General features: G+C 43.8%; 1 protein-coding gene across 5 annotated transcripts in view; it reads left to right on the top strand.

Moving 5' to 3' along the window:
- Window positions 1-26,509, top strand: part of TMC7 (transmembrane channel like 7) — a 56,068-nt gene that overhangs the window by 14,161 nt on the left and 15,398 nt on the right. For all 5 annotated transcript variants that reach the window (XR_003965675.1, XM_030301319.1, XM_030301317.1 and 2 more), the window contains exons 2-11: window positions 1,555-1,798; window positions 4,823-4,971; window positions 7,123-7,290; window positions 8,856-8,938; window positions 14,429-14,574; window positions 18,195-18,342; window positions 19,626-19,799; window positions 21,439-21,596; window positions 24,048-24,165; window positions 24,599-24,696. Coding sequence is in view for 4 of the 5 variants with exons in the window: in XM_030301319.1 (XP_030157179.1) it covers window positions 1,555-1,798; window positions 4,823-4,971; window positions 7,123-7,290; window positions 8,856-8,938; window positions 14,429-14,574; window positions 18,195-18,342; window positions 19,626-19,799; window positions 21,439-21,596; window positions 24,048-24,165; window positions 24,599-24,696 (1,486 nt within the window). In the remaining variant the exon portion in view is untranslated. The remainder of the gene's footprint in view (window positions 1-1,554; window positions 1,799-4,822; window positions 4,972-7,122; window positions 7,291-8,855; window positions 8,939-14,428; window positions 14,575-18,194; window positions 18,343-19,625; window positions 19,800-21,438; window positions 21,597-24,047; window positions 24,166-24,598; window positions 24,697-26,509) is intronic.

Here is a 26,509-nt window from a genome sequence, read left to right as displayed (position 1 = left end):
AGGGACGGTGCTAGGTTCCAGGGTGCATTGGTGAAGACATCATCACCGCCCCAGCCTTCCGAGAACTTCCAGTCCACTGGAAGGGAAAGATGTGCTCACACAGTCACACAAGTAAATTTATTTACAAATACTCTACTTATTTACTTATTGTGATAAGTACTATAAAGGACTTAGTGTATGTGTAGGGGGGAATGGCACCTGTAATAGTGCAGTGGGGCAGGGGCGGTTTCCCTGAGTAAGTGACGTTTGAGTGGGAGCTAATGGGATAAATAGATGTGGCAAGTTCATTCCAGGCAGAGGGAACAGCATATGCAAAGGTTCTGAGGAGGAGGGAGCAGGGCCCATCTTAGTGTCTGAAAGATCCTAAGAAATGTGTGGTCGGAGGGCAGAGAGCCTGAGGAACTGGAGACACAGATGGGAATCCAACCAGGCAGGGCTTTGAGGGGCCTGGGCATGGGGTTGGGGAACCCGTCAGCTTTATTTTTTCATCTGTAAAATGGGAATGGCAACAGTACCTCCCTCAGTCTGAGTGAGCAGCTGTGGCCAGCTGGGTGACAGCAGGGTGTGGTGAATCTGGGATGGTCTCAGCTGGGTTGATCATCCTCTGTTGCAATGGTCTCATCCTCCAGTGGGTTAGCATTGGGCTTGTTCACAAGGCAGCAGCTGGGAGCCAGAGAGCAGCAGAAGCCAGCAAGGCTTAGGAAGGGGCACAGCATCGCTTCTGCTGCATCCTGTTGGTCCGAGCAGATCACAAGGCCGACCCAGATCCATGAGTGCATGTGAAACTCTCCACACAGTGCCTGGTGCACAGGAAATGCTCTGTAAATGCGATTATTATTGTTGTTGCTATTGATGTTATCATCGTGCATTTGCATAGTGCTTTATGCTTTTCAAAGTTTTGTCCTATACATCATTATAGCCTACACTGTGTGAAGAGAGTTGGGGCAAATGGTACCAGCCCCATTTGACAAATGTGGAAGAGTTCACATAACTGTCTCGGGTCACACATTTAGCTGGTGGCTGCAGCCAAACACTAGAACTCAGATATCATGTAACCTAACGCATATTTGCACACACATCTGCTGAAAGTGAACCCATTTGTGGATGGTGTCGTCGTCCCGAGCACTGTCCTGGTAAACAGAATAATTTAGATACAAATGTTTTAGGGGCGCCTGGGTGGTTCAGTCAGTTGGGCGTCCGACTTCAGCTCAGGTCATGATCTCACAGCCTGTGAGTTCGGGCTCCACGTCGGGCTCTGTGCTGACAGCTCGGAGCCTGGAGCCTGCTTCAGATTCTGTGTCTCCCTGTCTCTCTGCCCCTCCCCCACTCATGCTCTGTCTCACTCTGTCTCTCAAAAATAAATAAATGTTAAAAAAATTTTTTTTTGAATACACTAAAAAAAAAGATACAAATGTTTTTGTCTGTGGCACAGGCTAGTGACCATCTGCCAGGTTTGGGTATGGCCTCTGAGACTCAAGTTCTCCTATACAAGTTTTGTGTTTTTGGCTCCCAGGCTCAGTGGAGTCACTGATGATTCTCTTTTTTCTTGCTCAGAGAACCTCTCGTTGGACTCCAGTTGCTTTTCCTCTCCACCTGTGAATTTCCTTCAAGAATTGCCAAGCTATCGGTCCATTGCACGCAAGAGGACGACCATTCCTACCCGAGAGAAGCAAAGTGGCACTTTGCTAAAGCCGACAGACTCTTACAGCTCCCAGTTGGAGGGAGGAATCACTGAAAACATCAATAGCCAATCGATTCGGAAGTATGCACTGAACATCTCTGAGAAGCGGAGGCTAAGGTTTGTTCAGTAGCCATCTGGAAGGCATTTGATGTATGTTTTAGGCACGGGTGTGTTGTATGCATGGAATGCATTCCTGAAGAGTTCATGTAATTAGAAATGTGTTACTTAAGGTAATCCACACTGCAGTGACAAAGTTACCTGAACGTGTAATAACTCAACATATTAGAAATTTCTTTCTTTCTTTCTTTTTTTAATGTTTTATTTATTTTTGAGAGAGAGAGAGCACAAGAAGCAGGTCGGGGAGGGGCGCAGAGAACAGAGGATCAAAACAGGCTCTGTACTGACAGCACAGAGCCACATGCAGGGCTGGAACTCACAAATGGTGAGATCATGACCTGAGCTGCTGAGCTGAAGTCAGACACTCAAACAGCTGAGTCACCCAGGCGCCTCTAGAAGTTTATTTCTTGTTCACATAAAAGTCCTGGGTTCAGATCAAAGGGGAACTTTGTAGTCATTCAGGGATCCAGGCTCCCTCCGTCTTGTAGCTCTGCAAACCCCCAAAGCCTCATCGTCTGTAGTTACTCCTCTCTGTTTCCCCTCCCCTCAGCTACTAATCTACTCTTTGTCTTTAGATTTGCCCTTCTGGACATTTCATATACATGGAATCTTACAACATGTGACCTTTTGTACCTGGCTTCTTTCACTTAGCATCATGTTTTCAAAGTTCATCCAAGTGGTGGTGTATATCAGTATGCAGTTCCCTTTTTTTTTTTTTTTTTTTTGCCTTTAACAAGGAGTGGCTTTATTTTATTTTATTCATTTTATTTTATTTTTTTTTTCAACGTTTATTTATTTTTGGGACAGAGAGAGACAGAGCATGAACGGGGGAGGGGCAAAGAGAGAGGGAGACACAGAATCGGAAACAGGCTTCAGGCTCTGAGCCATCAGCCCAGAGCCCGACACGGGGCTCAAACTCACGGACCGCGAGATCGTGACCTGGCTGAAGTCGGACACTTAACCAACTGCGCCACCCAGGCGCCCCAGGAGTGGCTTTATTTATTTATTTTTTTCTGATTTGAATATTTTATTTTATTTTTTTAATGTATGAAATGTATTGTCAAATTGGTTTCCATACAACACCCAGTGCTCATCCCAAAAGATGCCCACTTCAATACCCATCACCCACCCTCCCCTCCCTCCCACTCCCCATCAACCCTCAGTTTGTTCTCAGTTTTTAAGAGTCTCTTACGCTTTGGCTCTCTCCCTCTCTACCTTTTTTTTTCTTCTTCCCCTCCCCCGTAGACTTCTGTTAAGTTTCTCAGGATCCACGTAAGAGTGAAAACATATGGTATCTGTCTTTCTCTGTATGACTTATTTCACTTAACATAACACTCTCCAGTTCCATCCACGTTGCTACAAAGGGCCATATTTCATTCTTTCTCATTGCCACATAGTATTCCATTGTGTATATAAACCACAATTTCTTTTTCCATTTGTCAGTTGATGGACATTTAGGCTCTTTCCATAATTTGGCTATTGTTGACAGGGCTGCTGTAAACATTGGGGTACAAGTGCCCCTATGCATCAGCACTCCTGTATCCCTTGGGTAAATTCCTAGCAGTGCTATTCCTGGGTCATAGGGGAGGTCTATTTTTAATTTTTTGAGGAACCTCCACACTGTTTTCCAGAGTGGCTGCACCAGTTTGCATTCCCACCAACAGTACAAGAGGGTTCCTGTTTCTCCCCATCCTCTCCAGCATCTATAGTCTCCTGATTTGTTGATTTTGGCCACTCTGACTGGCGTGAGGTGATATCTGAGTGTGATTTTGATTTGTATTTCCCTGATGAGGAGCAACGTTGAGCATCTTTTCATGTGCCTGTTGGCCATCCGGAGGTCTTCTTTAGAGAAGTGACTATTCATGTTTTCTGCCCATTTCTTCACTGGATTATTTGTTTTTCCTTTTTTTTTTTTTAAGTTTACTTATTTATCTTGAGAGAGAGAGGGAGAGTGTGCACGCGTGCTCATGAGCCTAGGAGAGGGGCAGAGAAAGAGGGAGAGAGAGAGAATCCCAAGTGGATTCTGCACTGTCATGCAGGGCTTAATCTCACGAACTGTGAGATCATGACCTGATCTGAAATCAAGAGGCAGATACTAAGCTGATTGAGCCACCTAGGCACCCCCCCTTTTAAAAAATTTTGTTTAATGTTTATTTATTTTGAGAGAGGGAGAGATAGAGCACAAGCAGGGGAGGGGCAGAGATACAGGAGGGGAGAGAGAGAGAGAGGAGAGAGAGAGAGAAGGAGAGAGAGAGAGAGAGAGAGAGAGAGAGAGAGAGAATCCTACGCAGGCCCCACAGTCAGTGCAGAGCCAGATGTAGGGCTCAAACTCAAGAACCAAAAGGTCACGACCTGTGCTGAAACCAAGAGTCAGATGCTTAACCAACCGAGCCACCCTGGTGCCCCAATATGCCATTCCTTTTTATGGTTGAATGATATTTCATTGTATGGATGTGCCTCATTTTGTTTGTCCATTCATCCACTGGTAGACATTGGGTTGTTTCCACCTTTCAGTTCTTGTGAATAGTGCTGCTATGAAAATTTATGTACAAGTTTTTGTTTGAGACCCTGTTGTCAGTTCTTTTGGGGTATCTACCTGGGGGTAGAATTGCTGGGTCATATCAGAATTCTGTGTTTAACATTTTGAGGAATATCCAGACTGTTTTCCTTAGCGGCTGCAGCATTTTACACTTCCACCAGCAGTGTATGAGGGCTCCAGGTTTTCCACATCCTGTTGGCTGGGATTTTATTTGATGCTGAGGCTTGATGACCTTGTCATGATCATTGTCATGACTTTTATTTATTTATTTATTTTGAGAGAGAGAGCAAGTAGGCGCATGGAGAGGGGCAGAGAGACAGAGGGAGGGAGGGAATCCCAAGCAGGCTCCATGCCTTCAGCGCTGAACCTCAGGCAGTGCTCAATCCCACGAACTGTGGGATCATGACCTGAGCCGAAATGAAGAATCGGACGCTTAACTGACTGAGCCATCCAGGCGCCCCTGTCATGACTGTTTTTTAACGCAGGAACATTCAGGAGACCCAGATGAAGTATTTATCTGAGTGGGACCAGTGGAAACGGTATAGCAGCAAGTCTTGGAAGAGGTTCATAGGGAAGGCTCGCGAGATGACGACCCACCTGGAGCTGTGGCGGGACGACATTCGCAGCATAGAAGGTACCACGCCCCACACTCTGCGCACGGGCTCCGCGCTCCTTGGCAGAAGTCTCCCATGCCCGGCGGAAAGTACAGCTTCGTTTTCTCTAACCTCTAGATGAAATTTAGCACTTCTTTCCGTGATGAATGGGAGCAACAGCCCCAGTTAGGATTAGCAGAACCTGTGTCTTTGTCAGCAGGAAAATCAGGTATTTTCCTATCCCTTCCGGCTGTAATTGTCTTGGAACACCATTTATGCTCATCACTACTTTGAAATTGTAGCAGTTAACCTGCAGGATCTGCCACTAGGTCTTGTTATTTAATGTGCTAATGAAGATGCTCCTATATTATTGTAGCACACGTTTGGTTTTTCATATTATAACCGGTTTTTAATATCATAACCATAGGTCTATTTGTATTTGGGGCGTTTAAAATATTATTCTGAAATAGGGTTCATTAGGCTTCACTGGACTGCCAAAGGTGCCCGTGGCCCTGAAAATACCGAGGATCCGTCCTTCCCAATATTGGGGGGAATTGGGCTGCAGGATTCCAACAGTCAGCTCTGGTTGCTCTAATCAGGTACTATAGACAGGGTGGCCTCAACGACAGAAATTTATTTTTTTACAGTCTGGAGACTGGAAGTTCAAGACCAGGCTGCCTTCTCGCTGTGTCTTTACATGACCTCATCTTTGTGTGCTCTTGGGAAAAGAGGAGAGAGGGGGGTGGTGAGAGAGCTTCAGTTCTGACGCCTCTTCTCGTAACGTCACCGATCCCATCATGGGGCCCCACTCTTATAACTTCATCTAAACCTAAACACCTCCCAAAGACTCCACCTCGAAATACCATCAGATTAGGGCTTAGGGATTCAGCATATGAATTTGAGGGAGGGAGGAGACACAATTCATTCCATAGCAAGTATACAAAAAATTGCAAGTTGTGCCACAATATAAGATTAGGAAGAAACATTTCAACATTTGGGTGACATAGCAGGGCCAGGGAGAAAATACCTCTTAGGGTTACGTAGCCATAAAGCAAAAACAATTTACAAACAACTCCTCAAATCTGCTAAAGTGGGAATTTTGTAAAGTTTGTAGTGAATGTGGCAGGATGAATGGAAGAAATGCGGTCAATATTACTATTTTAAGACCTATAAAATACTCTTGGTAATTTATTCAATAAAATGCTTTTTAAAATTGTTTTATTAGAATATAAACACAATCACAAGGGACTTCATAGGCTCACTTAAAACTTAACCATCTGGGGGGTGCCTGGGTGGCTCAGTCGGTTAAGCATCTGACTGCAGCTCAGGTCATTATCTCATGGTTCATGTGTTCAAGACCCACATCGGGCTGGCTCTGTGCTGATAGAAATTCTGTGTCTCCCTCCCTCTCTGCCCCTCCCCTGCTCGCTCTCTCTCTCTCTCTCTCTCTCTTTTCCCCTCCTCCCCCCTTCAAAAATAAATAGACATTAAAAACAAACAAACTTAACCATTTAGCCGTACTTTTTTTGCGATCTAAGCACAACATCACGTTTGGAGCAAAATAATAAAAGCTGACCCCAGTTGAGCCTTTATTATCCAGTAGGTGTTGTGTTAAAGATTTCACTCATAACTAGCTTAGTTAATCCTCACAAGAACCTTTCATATAGGTATTTATCATTCGAATGGCTCTGATGGGTTAAAATACTTGGCCAGGTTCGCTCAGCTAGGATGAGGCAGCCCCAGGATTTGAAGGATTTGATCCTGGCAGTCAAGCTTCCATGCCCAGCTTCCTTTCTGGTTTAGTGATGGCCTTTCTGGAGGTTTTCATTCAGAAAGGGGCTTGTAAGAATTCAGAAACGGGTTCATACAGTCATGGTCAGTTACAAAAGCACCTATTGCAATTCACTGGGGAAAGGGTAGCCTTTTTAGTAAGTGGTGCTGAGTCAATTAGATATTCATATAAGAAAAGATACTGAGTCCTACCACACACCATTGTCAAATAGCTAATTCAAGATGGAGTGTAGATTTACAAGTGAAAGAAGGAGAGCCTTAAAGCCAACAGCAGATATACAAAATGTTTCTTCCTCCCTCCCCCACCAAGTCCCTCAGCTTTCTGGCTGATTGGATGTATTGCGGGTAGTGCGTGTGGGTTGATGCTCCTGGTTGGTGATGTCTGGATTTCTTTTTTCCAGGGAAGTTTGGCACTGGGATTCAGTCCTATTTCTCCTTCTTGCGGTTTCTGGTGTTGCTGAACTTGGTGATCTTTATGATTATCTTTATGCTGGTTTTGCTCCCCGTCTTGCTCACCAAATACAACATCACCAACAGCACCTTTGTGCTCATTCCGTCCAAAGACACGGGTGAGTCTGAGGCCTGGTTTGCTGTGAGAATGTTCTTGTCACTGTGTGCCTATCTACCACTTGGGAGGAGCACTGTGGGCTAGAAAAGTGGAATATTTAGCAAGCATGATATAACCTACTCCAATAACTTTATTTCGAGACTTTTATCTCTGATAATGGTGACACTCAGTTCCCACCAGTTATGTGCCAGACATTATAGCAAGTGCCAGACGTGTGTTTCTTTACTGAATGCTCAACAGAAGTCACATCTTTTGGGCATTCTGTTTATTCTAATGTGGAGGGTTTCTGTCATCCACAGACATTTGTCGATTCCCTTCTTGATTCCTAGCTCTGTGCTAGGGGCCAGAAGTAGGGTGATCTGAGTCAGTGCCAACTTATGTTAGAATTATAAAATGGGAGAACTGGAAATTAGCCTTGGAGGAACTGGTGCAACTCCTTTTTTTTTTTTTTTTTTTTTTTTAGTAGCATTCACACCCATTGTGGAGCCCAATGCAGGGCTTTAAGTCACCACCATGAGTTCCAGACCTGAGCTGAGATCAAGAGTCAGATGCTTAACTGACCGTTAACTTTCTTCTTTTAACAAAGGGGAACTGAGGTTCAGAGAAGGGTTCAGAGATTCAGGGTTCAGAGGTTCAGAGATTGGGTTATTTTCCTCAATTCGTCACTCCCCTGTAATTGTGACTTTGTAGGGCCTCCCACTGTGGCAGAGAATACTTTCTGCCCTGTTGGTATTGCAGTTGGTCATGTGACTTGTTTTGTCCAGAGGAATATTAGCTTGAAATGGTTTATGTGGTTGACTTGTCTATGAGAAGAGTCCTGGGGAGGGCCCAGTGCCTCAGCCTGGGCCCCAGAATGAAGTGATATGGTGTAGACTTGAGCCCAACTGGAAGACTGGAGTCCGTCCTAGCTCAGCCTAAATCAGCTACATGAGCTCAAACTGTAGCTCCATGAGTGAGAAAATATATATTTAGTATGTTTAGTAACTGAGGCTTTGAAGTTATTTGTTACATAGCAAAGGTAACTGATACAGAAAAAGTGAATCAGCTGTTCAAGGATAAGGTAGTTGCACTAAAATTAGTATTCAGATAATCTCTTGATCATTTGTACATATGTAAATATAGGTTGTTTTAATGAAGCTGCATGTTTATTTACACACCTGGGAAGATCTTTTAAAATTGGATGTGCTTACAATGGAATAACAATACATCAATCACATATTCCAAAACACGTGCAAACATGATCCCCAAAACACAAAATACCAATACAAACAAAACACATGCTATAAGTAGACCCACATACATGTACAGAAACATGTACAGAAAAAGACACACATCCACAGATGTGCAGGAAGAATAGCGAGAGGGGAAAATGCTGCTGTACTTGGTGTATTGAGGTTTGGACTGCAGACAGAAAACCACAAGTTCATAAACACATCCACACATAATTATATGTGACATGTCTAAATATATATACATATGCATGCATATGTACACAAATTATGATAGACAAATTGTAGAGACTGTGAAACTATTTCCACTGACGTTCTTGTTTTTGTTTTTTCACAGATGTTCAATGCACAGTGTATCCAATAAGTAGTTCTGGACTCATTTACTTTTATAGTTATATCATAGACTTGCTCTCTGGCACTGTAAGTATTTCACATAATTCTGTATTTGGACCCTCGATATACTGCAAATAGGTTAATTTAAAATTTTTAAAAATGTTTATTTATTTTTGAGAGAGAGACAGATACAGAGTATGAGCAGGGGGGAAGCAGAGAGAGAAGGAGACACAGAATCAGAAGCAGGGTCCAGGCTCTGAGCTGTCGGCACAGAGCCCAGTGTGAGGCTCAAACCCACGAACCGTGAGATCATGACCTGAGCCGAAGTCAGACACGTAACTGACTGAGCCCCCGAGGTGTCTCAAAAAATAGGTTAACTTAAAGATCAGTTTCCTGAGTATCTGTGGTGAGCCAAACACAAGAGTTGACCACCATCGGCAAGGATAATGTTCACCCACCTGCTGCTAGATTATACAGGAAGTGGGCTTTGTCACTTTCAGCCTTTGGCCTTTCCTTAGTCCCTGCCACCTTTGTATTGACCTATAGCAGAATACTGAGCTCTCCCACAGAAAGAAGTTTCAGTGAAAATAAACCCAAATAGAATTTATTTAATTTCTCAGACATTGTAATACCTTACATTTTGGGGTCTTTAACCACCCGATGAAAGCCTGGACTCTTCCTCCCAGAAATTACACACAAAGACCTGAGTCACACACACGTTTGTACACATCCATACACATTCCCTGAAATCTGGAGTTGATTAATCCCAGGTTAACCCCCTGCTCTAAAGTGGAACTAATCTCCTCCTTGCTATAGTAGTTCCAAACGGTTTTCATCTTCTTTCTTCTAAAAAAAAAAAAAAAAATGATTTTTTTGTGCGCTTCCATTTGTTTATCCCACTTTTTCCAGGAAATGAGATTGCAGCTATGGAAAATGGCCATCTCTGCTTTCTTTTTTTTAAAAAAATTTTTTTTTTCAACGTTTATTTATTTTTGGGACAGAGAGAGACAGAGCATGAACGGGGGAGGGGCAGAGAGAGAGGGAGACACAGAATCGGAAACAGGCTCCAGGCTCTGAGCCATCAGCCCAGAGCCTGACGCGGGGCTCGAACTCACGGACTGCGAGATCATGACCTGGCTGAAGTCGGACGCTTAACCGACTGCGCCACCCAGGCGCCCCTCATCTCTGCTTTCTAGACCAGTTTTTCTCAACCTCAGCACGACTGATATTTGAGAGCCATACTTCTTTGTTGTGGGGGCCGTCCTAAGCACTGTAGGAAGTACAGCAGTGTCCCTGGCCTCTACCTACTGGATGCCCGTAGCAGCCACAGTTGTGACAATCAAAAATGTCTCCGGACATTGCCAGATGTTTCCTGGGGGACAAAATTGCCTCTGGTTAGGAACCACTCCTTTAGAGGGGTGCCTGGCTGGTTCAAAATAGAGCCTGTGACTCTTGATCTCACGGTTGTGAGTTCTAGCCCCATGTGGGGCATGGAGCCTACTTAAAAAAAAAAAAAAAAAAAAAAAGAACCACTCCTTTACATGTTTAAAAAATACAAACATATAGGGGCCCCTGGGTGGCTCAGTCGGTTAAGCGTCCAACTTCGGCTCCGGTCATGATCTCACGGTTTGTGAGTTCGAGCCCCGCGTCGGGCTCTGGGCTGCCAGCTCAGAGCCTGGAGCCTGCTTCGGATTCTGTGTTTCCCTCTCTCTCTACCCTCTGCCGCGTGCACTCTGCTTCTCGCATTATCTCAAAAATAAATAAACATTAAAAAAAAAATAAAAAATACAAATATATAAAAAGTCTTTCTGAAAGTTACTAGTCTTCATTTTATTTATTATTATTTTTTTTTATTTTTTAAATAGACTCCATGCCCAGCATGGAACCCAGCCCAGGGCTTGAAATCACGACCCTGAGATCAAGACTCAGGTCTGATCAAGAGTCAGACACTTAACCAACTAAGCCACCCAGGTGCCCCTGAAAGTTACTTCTGCTTTACCGAATGTGCAAAGCTTTGAATTTGTCCATTGCATTTGATTTCGAAAAAGTGGTTTTTACATCTCTGAGCTTATGTTTTTCTCACAGCAATTGAGAGGAATTATCAGACACGTGTTAAAATGTCCACTATGCAAAAGAAGAAACAGAAGCTATATAAAATATGCAAGGGGGAAAGAAATTCAGTGAGTAACCCAAGATCGCTAATGATAGCAAAGTGGGACCAAATTCCCAGAACTGCTGTTAGGCCCATTTCTGTAAATTACATTCCACAAGAAAAGTTTCTTTTTATAGATCTCCACACACCATAACCTTTTTCCTCATAGGAGAAATTATAGGAGGCTTAGATGCACTTGATCATAAATGTTTAGCATACCATGATAAAAGGAGAGATGGCCAGAGAGGTTAAACAATGGCTTGTCTTTGCTGAAAACAGTTGAGCTCATGATCAAATCAGATAAATCTTTTTCCAGGCCCACTGGATCTTGGCCCTATAATGTTACATTATTTTGAAGGGGAGATACTGATGACAGACAGCCCTGATACCGACCTGGGCCAATGAAAACAGGTTTCGTGTAGTTGGGCAAGTTTTTGTAGCCTGTGTACCCAGCCTTCAGAAGAATTAAAGATAGAATCTTCTGTTTCTACGTTTTTATTTCTAATAAAAATTGACTTAAGGGAAGCCATGATCTCGTGGTTCGTGAGTTCAAGCCCTGTATCAGACTCGAAGCAGAGCCTGCTTGGGATTCTCTCTCTCTGCCCTTCACTCGCTCTCAAAATAAATAAATACATGTAAACATGTATTTAAATACTCAATATAACAATATATGGTTATCATAAAAAATACAAAATTTATAGAGTAAAAAGTGAAAGTACCTCTCCCCAGAGGCCACCTAACCTTTAACACTGGTTCATAGCCTTCTTGACCTTTCTCGTGACCTTCTGGTTCACAGCTTTTTTGACTTTACTCCTAACCTTACTTTATATGGTCTTACTTCATATTTTATATTACGGATTTTTCATGGTCCAGACAGCCTTCTATTGCTTCCATATTCCTCCTTTATAAATGATACTATACTGAACATCTATGTACCTTGTATACTATTTCTGCTTTCTGTATATATTCCCTTTCCACTCTCCCACAGTTTTCCTGCTGTCAAAGGAGAAGAGTGAGGTGTTTGGTTATTCTCACCCTAAGTAGTCTGGGGGCTTTTCTATGCTATATTTTCACATAGGGCGCCTTTGGGGTTTTTGTTTTGTTTTGGTTTGGTTTGGGTTTTGTTTGGTTTTGGTGAGAGCTTTATTGAGATATAGTTCATGTATCATATAGTCCATTTAAAGTGCACAATTCCATGGTTTTTCTGTGTGCCATCATTGCCAATCTTAGAACACTTTCATCACCTCAAAAAGAAATGTTGTGCCCTTCAAGTATCACCTACCAATCCTAACCAGCCCTGAGCAACCATTAATCTACCTTTGTGTACAAAATGCTCATTCCTGACATTTCATATACATGGAATCATACAATAGGTGTTTTTTTTGTCTCTGGCTTCTTTCATTTAGAGTGTTTTTAAAGGTTCACCCATGTTGTGGCATCTCTCAGTCTTGTTCCATTGGAACAAGATTCCAGTTGTGTAGGTTCCACTAATAAGATTCCATTGTGTAGATACACCACATTTTGTTTATCCATTCACAGTGGACAGTTGGATTGTTTACAACTAGTGATTCCACACCTATACCTAGGAGTGAAATCACTAGGTCAAATGGTAACCCTGTGTTTAACTTGTTGAGGAACTGCCAGACTTTTCCAAAGCAGCTGCACCATTTTCCATTCTCACCTGTAATGTTTGAGGATTCTGATGTCTCCACATTCTTATCAACACTTGCTATTTACTGACTTTTTGATTATAGCCACCCCAGTTTGTGTGAAAGTGGAACCTCTTTGTGATTTTGATTTGCATTTCCCTAATGACTAATGGTGTTGAGCATCTTTTCATGTGCTTATTGACCATTGTGTATCTTCTTTGAATAAATGTGTATTTGGATCCTCCTTCCATTTTTAATTGGATTCTTTTTATTGTTGAGCTATAAGAGTTCTTTTTTTTTTCTTTTAAGATTTTCTTTTTAAGTAATCTCTACACCTAATGTGGAACTCGAACTCACAACCCCGAGATCAAGAGTCTCATGCTCTATCAACTAACCAGCCGGGATCCCCAGGGATTCTTTATATATTCTAGATATAAGGTCCTTATCAGACACATGGTTTACAAGTATTTGCTTCTATTCTCTGGATTGTGTTTTCACTTTCTTGATAGTATCCTTTGAAGCATAAAAGTTTTTAATTTTGATGAAGTCCAATTTATTTTTTCTTTTCTTGCTTGTGCTTTTGGTGTCATACTTAAGAATTCGTGGACAAATTCAAGGTCATGGAGACTTTAGTCCTCTATTTTCCTGTAAGAGTTTTCTAGTTTGGGCTCTTGCATTTAAGTTTTTGATCCATAAGTTAATTTTTATATATAGGGTAATGTAGGGGTTCAGCTTCTTTTTCTTTTCTTTCTTTTGCATCTGCTACCCAGCTGTCTTAGTACCATTTCTTGAAAAAACCATTCTTTCCCGTTATCAAAAATCAATTCATCATAGATGTATTTGCCTCGATTCTATTCCATTGATCTAGGTCTATTTTTATATTACTACCACAATGTATTGATGAGTGTTGTTTTATAGTAAGTGAAATTGGGATGTGTGAGTCTTCCAACTTTATTATTCTTATTCAAGATTGTTTTGGCTATTCTGGGCCCCTTACAATTCAATGTGAATTTTAGGATTAGCTGGTAAATTACTGCAAAGAAGCCACCAGGGATTCTGATACAGATGTGTTGAATCTGTAGATCACTTTGGAGATTGCCATTATTCTCCTGATTCATGAACATGGGATGTTTTCCACTTATTTAGATGTTTAATTTTTCTTAACAATGTTTGATAGTGTTAAGAAAGAAAGAAAGAAAGAAAGAAAGAAAGAAAGAAAGAAAGAAAAGAAAGAAGAAAGAAAAGGAGGGGGGTGCCTGAGTGGCTCAGTCAGTTAAGCGTCCAACTTTGGCTCAGGTCATGATCTCACGACTCATGGGTTCGAGCCCCATGTTGGGCTCTGTGCTGACAGCTCAGAGCCTGGAGCCTGCTTTGGATTCTGTGTCTGTCTGTCTCCGTCCCTCCCACACTCATGTTCTGTCTTTCTCTCTCTCTCTCTCTCTCTCAAAAATAAACATTAAAAAAAAAAGACTGTGTGATTTACACTTCATGTTTTAAATCTATACCTAAGTATGTTATTCTTTTTGCACATGGAATTGTTTTCTTAATTTCATTCTTGGATCATACATCTCTGTATTTTTAATGCTCGGGTTTTATCCATGCTTTGTTCCCCAAACACTAACCAAACATGCCTTATGATTCTGGCATTGTTCTGGTGTCTGGGAATTCAGGGATGAACAATGACACTGGAATGCGAGTTTCTTGAGGCAGAGACTGGTCTCCTGTTCCCTGAAGTGAATTCACCAGTCTGACCTCATGCCCTTGGTTTTGTTTCAGGGTTTTTTGGAGGAGACCTGCCTCTTTTATGGACATTACACCATTGATGGGGTGAAATTTCAGAACTTCACCTATGATCTGCCCCTGGCTTATTTGTTAAGCACGATTGCCTACCTGGCCCTGAGTCTTCTTTGGATAGTTAAAAGGTAAAATTTATCTCTTCATTGTGTTCTTTTTGCATTACCTTTGATGGCTGGGGTTTATTGGAGGTCTGTGGACTCTTGGAGCCATTGCCCAAAGGATGAGCAGAGGCCAGGAGTAGGATTTGGGAAGAAAGGTCCATGAGTCTTTTGCAGGCAGGGGAGACCTGGAGGAAATGGAAGCAAAATTTGGGAGCTGTTGCAGAAGGCTGGGGTGCTTCAGTCAGTCATAATGACACACATTGGCCAGCGCCATAATGTACCCTTACCTTGGATCTGGTGTGGATGCTAATCAGGTCTCTACTGGGTTGCAAGTGTTAGAGACCCTACTCTGATTAACTGCGGTAAAGAGGAACTGAGGGGCTCAGAGAACCAAGGTAGGGAGGAAGCTCCAAATTATAGGAAGGGTAAGGATATAGGTATGTCTTCTAAACAACCAAAAGCAAGGGCTCCTTCCTCTCTCATTCTCCTGGTGGCAGCTTCCTTACATAGACTCTCAGTCACAGGTTCAGAAATCCTTTTGAAGAGACTCATTGATTCTGCTTCATTCAGGTATCCAAACCCGACCCTTCAACTAAGGTCAGCAGGTCAAGGTCATAGGAGAACGTCTCATTTTCCATGGTAGACCAATGGTTCAGTGGGAGATGCCAATTCCCAAGACATGAATAGCAAGGAATATTAATTACTTTAATTACTAACAAACAATTGTCCTAAAAAGTACCAACAGCCAAACAATAGGAGTTGTATATCTTTCTTACATGAAGTTCTGAATAGAGACACAGGTTACTGTGGTAGACTCCTTCTCAGTCATTCTGGGATTCAAGTTTACCAAACTTCAGCCATTTTCAGCATTGGCTAGAAAGGCAGGAAGGGAAAACAAACATGGAGGAGTATCACATGGGAGGTGTTTATAGGCTAGGCCTGGAAGTGATGCACATCGTTTACATTCCATTAGTTATAGACCAAAGATAACTGTGGGGGAGGCTGGGAGATGTCCCTGGCTGGCAGCTATTTTCTAGCACTAATATAATACTATAGGAGAACCGCAAGTTTTTAGTGGACAGCTTGCTCTCTCTGCCCCAACGATGTTGGTCGGCAGGCAAGGTTATGGGTGGGCACCTCTCTTACCTGCTTCACTGTCTACATGAGAGCATAGGTGCTATAAGCCATGGGGCTCTGAAGCTCCTTATCACAGGCATAGAAGGGACCAGGATGTTGAGGACTGAGTTGCCCTCCACAGAGACTAGGATTTATCACCACAGAAAAAGCCCCAGAGACTAGCTGGGCACTCATATCCTGTATTGGCATCTATGAGATGAAAATTAAGTGCTGTGTGTCCATCGCCCACTCAAATGGGCAGCATACTGATGCAAAAAAGCAGTGGCTCATTTTGAGAGCAGAGAGATGCATGGTAGAGAAATGTTAGTTGATTGGGGTCTGGCTTTGCTACTCTATGATTATGGCAGGGACAGATCCAAGTTTTATGGGCCTGCGGTTTAGACAGTTTGGAGGGGCCCTCTTTAAGATGAAGAATACAAAAAGGTCTTGTGTAAAGTCTGAAAAAATAAACACAACAGGACCATATGAACACATTGCTGGAGGCTCTCCCGGGACCTTGGAAGGAGTCCTGGAGAAGATTTAAGCTTTATTAGCCAAATAGTGACTCCACCTTCAGACCTTGCCCAAGCTCCTCACCTCAGGGCTCTGATTGCTTCCTGAGGAAGACTGGAGGGAGGCCTGGGTGTGATGTCATGGGGAAAGTCTATCCCAGGAGGAGGAAGTGCTATTAACAGCAAAGAGCCTGGACTTCGGGGTCCAGACCAAGGTTCAAACACCCCTTCACCTCTGTGAGCCTTATTTTCTTCCCCTGTGAAATGGAAGATTAACTGAAACAAGGCAGGTAAAGGACTTAGTACTGGCACCTTCCAGACATTTATTGAATTAAAATTACCATCGTTGTCACCGTCAAATTAGCCCCAGTTCTTGCCCTCACTCTGGATCTAGGGAAATAATTTTTCCCATCTCTATATCTCTGCTTTCTCACCTGTAAAATGTAGTTTTGGTCTAAATCATAGGGTTTCAACTGGGATAGGACCTCAGAATCCCCATGGAGCTTGCTAAAATAATGTATTTCTGGGCCCTACATGGGATCTCCTGAATTAGGAATCTCAGAGTGTGAGGCCTCCTGGACGTCTGCATTTTGGAAGAGCACCCCAGGTGGTTCTGATATACAATTTTTGCTGTGACCTTTTGGCAGAATGACTGATAACTGTAATTTCCTTACACTTCAGCTGTCTTTACAACTCACTAGCAAATCCTGAAAATATCCTGTTGCCTCTACACAGTCTGTGGCATTCGATGTTTTCATATCATCAAAGGCTGGGGTGTATTTTTTCCAGGAAAGTATTTGAATGAATTAAAATTATGAAATGTGCCACCGAATGGCATCTTACCTAAATAGGTGCTCACTAAATATTTGGCTATTTTACCATTTAAGTCATTTATACATTGATTTATCCATCAATTATATTTGGTCATATTATGGTCCAGGCATTCCAGATATAAAAATGGCCAGATAGCCAGGGTACTTGCCCTCAAGGAATTTAAAATTTAGTCAGGTTGGGGTGCCTGTGTGGCTCAGTCAGTTAAAGTGTCCGACTTTGGCTCAGGTCATGATCTCGCGGTTTGTGAGTTCAAGCTCCAGACTGGGCTCTCTGCTCTCAGCACAGAGCCCGCTTCAGATCCTGTCTCCCTCTCTCTCTGCCCCTCCCCTGCTCATGCTGTCTCTCTCAAAAAATAAGTAAACATTAAAAATTTTTTTTATTTATTTATTTTTTTTTTACATTTCTTTATTTTTGAGACAGAGAGAGACAGAGCATGAATGGGGGGGGGGGGTCAGAGAGAGAGGGAGACACAGAATCCGAAACAGGCTCCAGGCTCTGAGCTGTCAGCCCAGAGCCCGATACGGGGCTGGAACTCACGGACCACGAGATCATGACCTGAGCCGAAGTCGGACGCCCAACCGACTGAGCCACCCAGGCACCCCAAAAATTTTTTTAATTGAGTCAGGTTAAGGGGCTGCAAGATGATTGCGGATTAGGTTCATTGCCTTGAAGAAAATAGACTAATTTGAAGTGGGGGTCACAACTTTAGATGGGGCAGTGAGGAATCTTTGCAAGGGATATTTGAGCTGAAACCTGAATGATGCAAAAGGAGCAGCCTTGGGAAGAGGCAGGGGAAGAACTGTCCCAAGAGTGGGTAGAGGGTCCTGTAAGTACAAAGGCCCTGGGGCCGGAGAAATTTGTGTGTTTATAGAAAGGAAAGAAAGCCATGGTAGTTACAGCAGAATGGCCGTATGGGAGGAAAGATGGCACAGTGCAGGATCTCTAGGCTGTGTTAAAGAGTTTAGATTTATTCCAGCTGTGAGAAAAGCCACTGGGCAGATGACATAATTGTCAACAAGCTACCTGTTTAACTGCCACTCATATTTAGAATGGTCCAGAACGTGTCCATGTCAAAATGAGTGGAAAATGCAGCCATGCATTTTTTTTTTAAATTGTAAACAAAGCCAATCGGTGGGCCTGTATGCTGTTCTTAAAAGAAGGGGAATCATGTCTTGGGCTCAGGTCAGTGGAAGGGTTCAAAATCAACCTGATCCGGAGCGAGGAGCACTTTCAGAGTTACTGCAACAAGATCTTTGCTGGCTGGGACTTCTGCATCACCAACCGTAGCATGGCGGACCTGAAGCACAGCAGCCTGCGGTATGAGCTCCGGGTGAGTGCTGCTGGCTTTTCCCTCGGCGGGTTCCTTGCCAGCAAAGTCGTGCCTTGGAAAGCGGGGGTTGTAGCTTGCAGAGCAGCTGGGTCGGGGCCAGGCTGTCTTCAGTACTCAGCAGGTTTCCCCAGTGTTGGTTTCAAGAGCTTTCCACGGAGGGTGCCACTGGGTGGCTCAGTCGGGTAAGTGTTCGACTTCGGCTCAGGTCATAATCTCATAGTGTGTGAGTTCAAGCCCCACATTGGGCTCTGCATTGGTGGTGCAGAGCCTGCTTGGGATTCTCTCTGCCTCTCTCTCTCTCTCTGCCCCTTCCCCACTTGTGCTCTGTCTCAAAATTAATAAATAAACTTAAAAAAAAAAAAAAAGAGCTTTCCACAGAGATCCCCTTACCCTACGCATGGAGCTGATGGACTGGGGATTGGAGGAGATGTGGGGACATGATGGTGGGTGGGAGGGGAGAGTATCTTCCCTCCTTCCCCACCACCTCATGCTGTTATTTTTCCACCTGTTGAGAATCTGTCGTGCGTCACTTATACCAGGAGAAACAACTAAGGGGGGAGGCCACAACGATAAGGTGGAGTGGAGAATACAAAAAAGTACAAACGAATTTCCAGATTCATAAGGGGAGAAAGAGGAACAAATAGTATCTTGACCAAACCTACCAAAAAAAAGAGGAGGGGACAATTATATCAAAACCATAATAAAGTAAGATGGAAGGAATCAAATTAAATGTATTATCTGTTTAAAGGAACGGCACAGGGTACCTGGCTGGCTCAGTCAAGTAAGTGTCCAACTTCGGCTCAGGTCGTGATCTCGCAGTTCATGAGTTCCAGGCCCACATCAGGCTTGTTGCTGTCAGTCTGTCAACACAGAGCCTGCCTTGGATCCTTTGCCCTCGTCTCTTTCTGCCCCTCCCCGCTCACGCTCCCTCCCTCCCTCCCTCTCCCTCTCTCTCTGTCTTTCAAAAAATAAATAAAACATTAAAAAAAATTTAAAGGAATGGCACATACTGCATGTAAGTAATGTCATGAATAGGTTATGCTTCCGTTTTCACATTTATTGTGGAGTCTAACTGTTGCCTTAAATAGGAGGCTCTATGTTGACTTAGGTCTTTAGTAGACATGAAGACTAGTTGAGCTTGGTCTGGGAAGATACCTGGGGGGAGATGAATGCTTAAGGAAGGTCTTATAGATGGCTGGATAGGGCACGACAGTGAATCACATGTTCAACCCCTGAATATCGCTTCACCCAGTGCTCACAGATGAGTTTTCTTTGGCCCTCAGGCAGATCTGGAGGAAGAAAGAATACGGCAGAAGATAGCAGAGAGGACCTCGGAAGAAACAATACGGATTTACTCTTTGAGACTGTTTTTGAACTGCATTGTTCTGGCTGTTTTAGCTGCATGCTTTTATGCAATTTATAGAGCAACGATATTCTCACAAGAGCACATGAAAAAAGTGAGTACTCTGTGAAAGTCAGTTTAACTTTTGCTTTGGCTGGACATTTTGTAGGCCAAGTGCATTGTCTGAAGTGGATATAAATCTGGCCGATATGACAGAGAACTGGAAAATCAGAGGTGACCGATTTCCACTTTGATTTTGTTTTATTTATTTATGTATTGTTTTAAAAGTAGGCTTCACTCCCAGTGGGGAGCCCATCGTGGCGCTTGAACTCACAACCCTGAAATCAAGACCTGAGCCGAGATCAAAAGTTGGACGCTTAACTGACTGAGCCACCCAGGAGCCCACAATTTCCACTTTTAATAAAAATACAAAAGTATCCAAAAAGAGTGTTTGGAATTCCTCCTGGAATCCACAGGATTCAAAATTCAGGCTTGCCTGCCTAGATTTAATTGCCAACTCCACTACTTACTAGCTGGGGCCCCACTTTACCTAAAATAGCAGGTGTTTTAGGGGCGCCTGGGTGACTCAGTCGGTTAAGCGTCCGACTTTGGCTCAGATCATGATCTCACGGTCTGTGAGTTCGAGCCCCGCATTGGGCTCTGTGCTCACAGCTCAGAGCCTGGAGCCTGCTTCATTCGGATTCTGTGTCTCCTTCTCTCTCTGCCTCTCCCCCACTTGTACTCTGTCTCTCTCTCTCTCAAAAATAAATAAAACATTTAAAAAAATTTAATAGCAGTGGTTTAAAAAAGCCAAGTTCATCTGGTGGCTCTACTTCATGAAATCAATCATCGGGGTCCCAGGTTCATTCCTGTTGTGACCCTGCCATTCTTAGGATGCGTTCTCTTCTATGTGGTACGAGACAGTTGAGCACATTCACGTTCTAGCCAATGGGAAGGGGTCGGGGAAGGCACACCCTTTCCTTCAAGGGCAAGACCTAGTGCTTGCACTTAAAACTTCCACTCACATCCCTGATGGCTGTACCTAGCTATAAGGGAGGCCAGGAAACATAGTTTTATCCCAGATAGCCACATATGTGACCAATTAGTCTATTACTCTGAAAGGAGGGACTGGTTAGTCCAAATCAATTTCTACTATGGCCTTAATACTTTAAATTGCCCATTAATACAGATTCCATGGATTTTTTTCTTTCTTTTTTTTAATGTTTATTTATTTATTTTGTGGGGGAGAGAGAGAGATACCATGAGCAGGGGAGGAGCAGAGAGAGAGAGGGAGAGAGAGAATCCCAAACAGGCTCCGCACTCAGCATAGAGCACGACTTGAGGCTCGATCTCACTACCATGAGATTGTGACCTGAGCCAAAATCAAGAGTCAGATGCTTAACCGACTGAGCCACCCAGGCGCCCCATCCATGGATTTCTTTCAATACTTGACCTTAATCCAATAGAGCTAATTTTTCTTCCTGAGGTGCTAGAGCACAGTTCCTCTATTTGAACACCTGAGGAAGGAAATGGCTTATGTTTATGGGCCATGTTGAATGACATATATGTTTTCTTCTGTTTGTTTTCTAAATATGTATAGTTGAGCTCTTTTTTGTTTGTTTCTTCCAGTTTTATTGAAATATAATTGACATATAGCATATAAGGTGTTCAGCATAATGACTTGACTACGTCAGAGTTAAGTTCTTTCAAGGTTGATTCATCTGGGTGCAAACTTCCCTTTGTTATCTTCACAGGAAATTGACAAGATGGTTTTTGGAGAGAACCTTTTGATATTGTACCTGCCTTCTATTGTGATCACGCTGGCCAATTTTATCACCCCAATGATATTTGCCAAAATCATCCACTATGAGGATTATTCCCCAGGCTTTGAGATCCGGCTGACAATCCTTAGGTAATGCCTAGACATGCCAAGCAGATCACCACTTGCCCGCTTTCTTGCTCATGGCAGACATTGCTGATCAATTGTGGCACCTTTTCCTGCTGAGTCAAGAGGCCTCTACAGCCTTCAGACAGCCCCTGTGAATGAATCGGAGTGTGCCCACGCAGTGAAATCTCTTTGACTTAAGCATGTACTCAGCGGTACTATATTTTTTGTACATGTGTTAGCATATCAACAGCCGAGGGCATGAGGTGGGGGCCCTGGGAGGCGGTGTTGCTCGGAAAATGTTAGAAATGACAAGTGTTTACCAGCAGGGGAGTGAGGGAATGAGAGAGAGAGAGAGAGAGAGAAGGGATAAAATGTATCTTATTGGAGCTGTTGGCAGCTGGGGCTCAGTCCTCCTGGACAACTGGGAGTTTGGGTAGGAAAGCTCTTAAGAGTGTTCCCACCCAACAAGGCACTTCTGGACTTCCTAAAGGTGGCTGGCTCCCGGAGGCATGAATTCCCTCACATTGCCACCTCACTACCCAGTGTAAGGGCCTTGGGAAGAGAGGGGAGGAGAGTCACAGGGGCTTACTGCACCAACCTGCCTGAGGCATCTACTGGTATAGTGAGTACCAAGAAAATGGCTAAGTCACTGACCAGATGTGTTTCAGCTGACTTCTTATAACTTGTTGTAATATCTCTCTTCATTCTTAATAAATGTTCAGTTTCCTAGAAAAAAGAAAGAAAGGACAGCTGTAAAGCAGGGTCTGGGGAGCTAACACAAATGAGCTGAAGAGAACCAGGTGGGGACAGTGTGAAATAGAGCATTTCATGCCTCAGAGGGCATTTGCTTCTTAAAAACAAAACTTTTTTTTTTTTTTAATGTTTATTCATTTTTGAGAGAGAGACAGAGCACAAGCAGGGGAGGGGCAGAGAGAGAGGGGGAGACAGAGAATCCCAAGCAGGCTCCAGACTCTGAGCTGTTAGCACTGAGACCGACTCGGGGCTCGAACTCACAAACTGTGAGATCATGGCCTGGGCTGAAGTCGGATGCCCAACCGCCTGAGCCACCCAGGCGCTCCCAAAACTTTTACAGAACAAAAGGTATAATGAACCCCCCATATGCCCATCGCTTAGTTTCAATCATTACCAACATTTGGCTAATCTTGTTTCACCTGTCCGCTCCCCAACTTTTGCTGGATTATTCTGCCCAAATCTTACTTCACCTTTTTTTTTCTTCCTTAACATACTATCATCATACCTAATAAAATCAAGCCAGTTACCTGATGAAGTTGCAAATGGCTTTCTAGGATTGTTTTGTTCAAACCAGGATCCAAACAGGATCCACATGCTACGTTTGGTAGCAGTCTTTTAAGAATTCCCCTTCCCCTTCTTTATGCCATTGATTTGGGTGGACACTGGGCATTTGTCCCGTAGAACATCGCCTAGTGTGGATTTAGTTCATTGTTTCTTCGTGGTGTATTGTATCCTCCTATTGCCTACAGTTGCTCTAAACTGTGTCAAATCTGACTTTTCATTAGATTCCATTTTTAGTGGTGAGCCCATCCCCAGTGGTGCTGGGTACTCACATTCTGCCAGGAGGGACACAACGTCAGGTGGCAGGCTATGTATCCAGAAGAGTGCTTTGCTCCCCCCTCCTAACTTTTTCATATTTCTATTTTTTTTACAAGCAAACAATAGAAAAGCATCTTTAAAAAAGGTTAGCCCACTCTGTCCTCCTGTCTTTGTTTATTTGTGAGAGAAAGAGTGCATGAGAGGTGCAGAGAGAGAGGGAGACAGAGAATCCCAAGCAGGCTCCACACTGTCAGCGCAGAGCTTGACATGGGGCTTGAACTCACAAACCTTGAGATCATGACCCGAGCCAAATTCAAGAGTCGGATGCTGAACCAGTTGAGTCACCCAGGCGCCCCTGCCCTCCTGTCTTGAATCCTGCTTCCCCCAGGCAGCTCTCATCTGCATGGTTGCCATTGTCCATCTGCCTGTTTTGTGTTCTTCCAGAAATAGGATCCTATCTAAGTGGCACTCTGTAACATGCTTTTTCCACTCCCCAGTATACCAGACATCTCTCAAAGCTTCTACTTAGAAGACACAATTAGTTCCCTTCAGGAATGTGTAATGTTCTGTAGTGTGGCTGCATCATCATGGATGCAGGAATTCCCAGCTTTTTGATCTTTTTTCCCCCCACCATTTAAAAAGTTGTAGCAAATTACATACACAGCATGAAATTTCCCATTTTAGATATTTTGAAGTGTACAATTCAGTGGCATTAAGTACATTCCCAGTGTTGCTACCAGCACTACTATCCTTTTCCAGAACGTTCTCATAATCCCAAACAGAAACTCTCTAATATTTCTAGATTTGCTTTGAAGCTTTTCCACTCGTAGCTTCAGTTCCAAGGAGCCGGCCTGCCCTGAGGCCTCCTCGTCCTGTACCCTCCCCTCCGTCTTTTCCCTGCAGGTGTGTGTTCATGCGCCTGGCCACCATCTGTGTGCTGGTATTCACCCTGGGCTCCAAGATTACATCCTGTGATAACTACTCCTGTGAGCTCTGTGGCTACAACCAGAAACTCTACCCGGTGAGGCTGCAGGGATGGGGGTATCCTGCAGGGTGGGTCATCCTGGGGTGACAGGCTCAAGGTTAAGAGAACAGCCCTCAAACCTCTGGGTTTGAATCCCAGATTGGCTCACTTTCCTGCTGTATGGCACAGTCCGACACAGGAGACACTTCTCTAGGCTTGAAAACCAAAGTCTGTGCTGGAGCTCAGAGGAGCATCTGCTGGTGGCCTCCAGAGGTAGCAGGATCTGTGGGCGAAAAGGGCTCTGGAAGGAATCTGAGAACCTGGCACTCTCTCTCTCTCTCTTTTTTTTTTACGATTTTATTTTTAAGTAACCACTCCACCCAGTATGCAGCTTGAACCCACAACCCTGAGATCCAGAGTGCGTGCCCTACCAACCGAGCCAGCCAGGAGCCCCAAGGGCCTCATTTTCTCTTGATCTCTTTGGTTTCAGTGCTGGGAGACCCAAGTTGGACAGGAAATGTACAAGCTGATGATCTTCGACCTCATCATCATCTTGGCCGTGACGCTTTTTGTGGATTTTCCTAGAAAGTAAGCGTGAGGGATACCCCTCTTATTTCCCCTACCCCTCCGACCCCCTCCCGAGTCCTCGCTGGAGGCTCCCACCACAGCTGCTTCACAGAGTGCTGACAGAAATCACCAACAACCATCTGGTGACTTTTAACTTGCTCTGGGCCATTGACCTCATGGTCCATTAGGTGCCCCCTTGAAAGGCAGCGTAAACAGAAATGGTGCTGCTTTCCATGGGGCTTCCGTGGAGGTGGCTTCCAGCCATTAGCACAGCCACTGTCAGGGGAGACCTGGGTTCATGCCCCAGGACTGCCACTTGCTGGTCATGTGACCTTGGGCAAATTATTTAAGCTCTGTGCCTCTTTTCCCACCTGCGAAATGGGGATGGTAGCATTAGCCACTTGACTGCACAGTCGTGAGGATCACATGAGAAAACGCAGAGATAAGTACTGAGCACTCAAGAAAATACTATCACCACATGATCGCCATTATTTAAAAAAAAAAAAAAAATTTTCTTAATGTTTATTTGAGAGAGAGAAAGAGAGCATGAGCAGGGGAGGGGCAGAGAGAGAGGGAGACACAGAATCCAAAGCAGGCTCCAGGCTCTGAGCTGTCAGCACAGAGCCCGATGTGAGTCTTGAACTCATGAGCCTTGAGATCATGACCTGAGCTGAAGGTGGGCGCTCAACAGACTGAACCACCCAGGTGCCCCACATGATCACCATTATTTTGTCATCATATTATTATTGGCATCTCCTTGAGCCTTAAGTGAAACTGTTTACTTAACCACTTTTTTTACCCAGGTGTACAAATTATTCAGGCACGTCAGAAGTCCAGTAAGCCCTTCAAAACCAACTTTAAAAAAGAAAGTGTCCTTTTAAAAACCTACACAAATATGACATGAATGTGTGCTTATTTAAAAATGTTAAATATTTAGTATTTAAATAAATACAGAAGTCCAGAGAATAGTGAGACTTCTCTTTTGTTACCGTCCCCTTAACTCCCCAGTCCTACCTTATTTCTCAGACGTGGCCATTGGGGTAGATCCAGCAGTCCTGGGGCATCTGGGTGGCTCAGTCAGTTAAGCATCTAACTCTCGATTTTGGCTCAGGTCATGATCTCATGGTTCAGGAGATCCAGCCCTGTGTCCAGCTCCATGCTAACAGCATGAAGCCTGCTTGGGATTCTCTCTCTCCCTCTCCCCCTCTCCCCTACCCATACATGTGCATTCCCTCTCCCTCTCCCTCTCTCAAAAAAAAAATAAATAAATAAAAACAAAGACACATTTACATAACTACATGTATAAGTAAACACACAGTCTTGCTAGAAGTGTTCTTTTTCCGCCTTTAAATGGGATCACGGTACATCTGCATTGGTCTGCACCTTACTTGTTTTCCTCCCTTGCACACACAAAATATCATGAATAACTTTCCAGTCAGGACACATGGATTTTCCTTGTTCATTTTAAGGACTGTATAATGTTCCACTGTGTCTGTGGCATATAGTTTGTCAATGTAGCCCCTACTGATGGTCATTTAGGATGTTTCTAGTATTTAAAAAAAATTTTTTTAATGCTTGTTGTATTTTTGAGAGACAGAGAAAGAGAGAGGGAGAGAGAACATGAGCAGGGGAGGAGCAGAGAGAGAGAGAGGAAGACACAGAACCCGAAACAGGCTCCAGGCTCTGAGCTGTCAGCACAGAGCCTGATGCAGGGCTCGAACTCACGAATCATGAGATTGTGACCTGAGCCGAAGTCAGTGCTTAACTGACTGAGCCACACAGGCGCCCCTGTTTCCAGTATTTTTGCTAACACGTGGCAATCCGCAGTGAACAA

The sequence above is a fragment of the Lynx canadensis genome, chromosome E3 (assembly GCF_007474595.2).
Source record: "Lynx canadensis isolate LIC74 chromosome E3, mLynCan4.pri.v2, whole genome shotgun sequence".
Taxonomy (NCBI): Eukaryota; Metazoa; Chordata; class Mammalia; order Carnivora; family Felidae; genus Lynx; species Lynx canadensis.
This window is presented reverse-complemented; position numbering and strand designations above follow the sequence as displayed.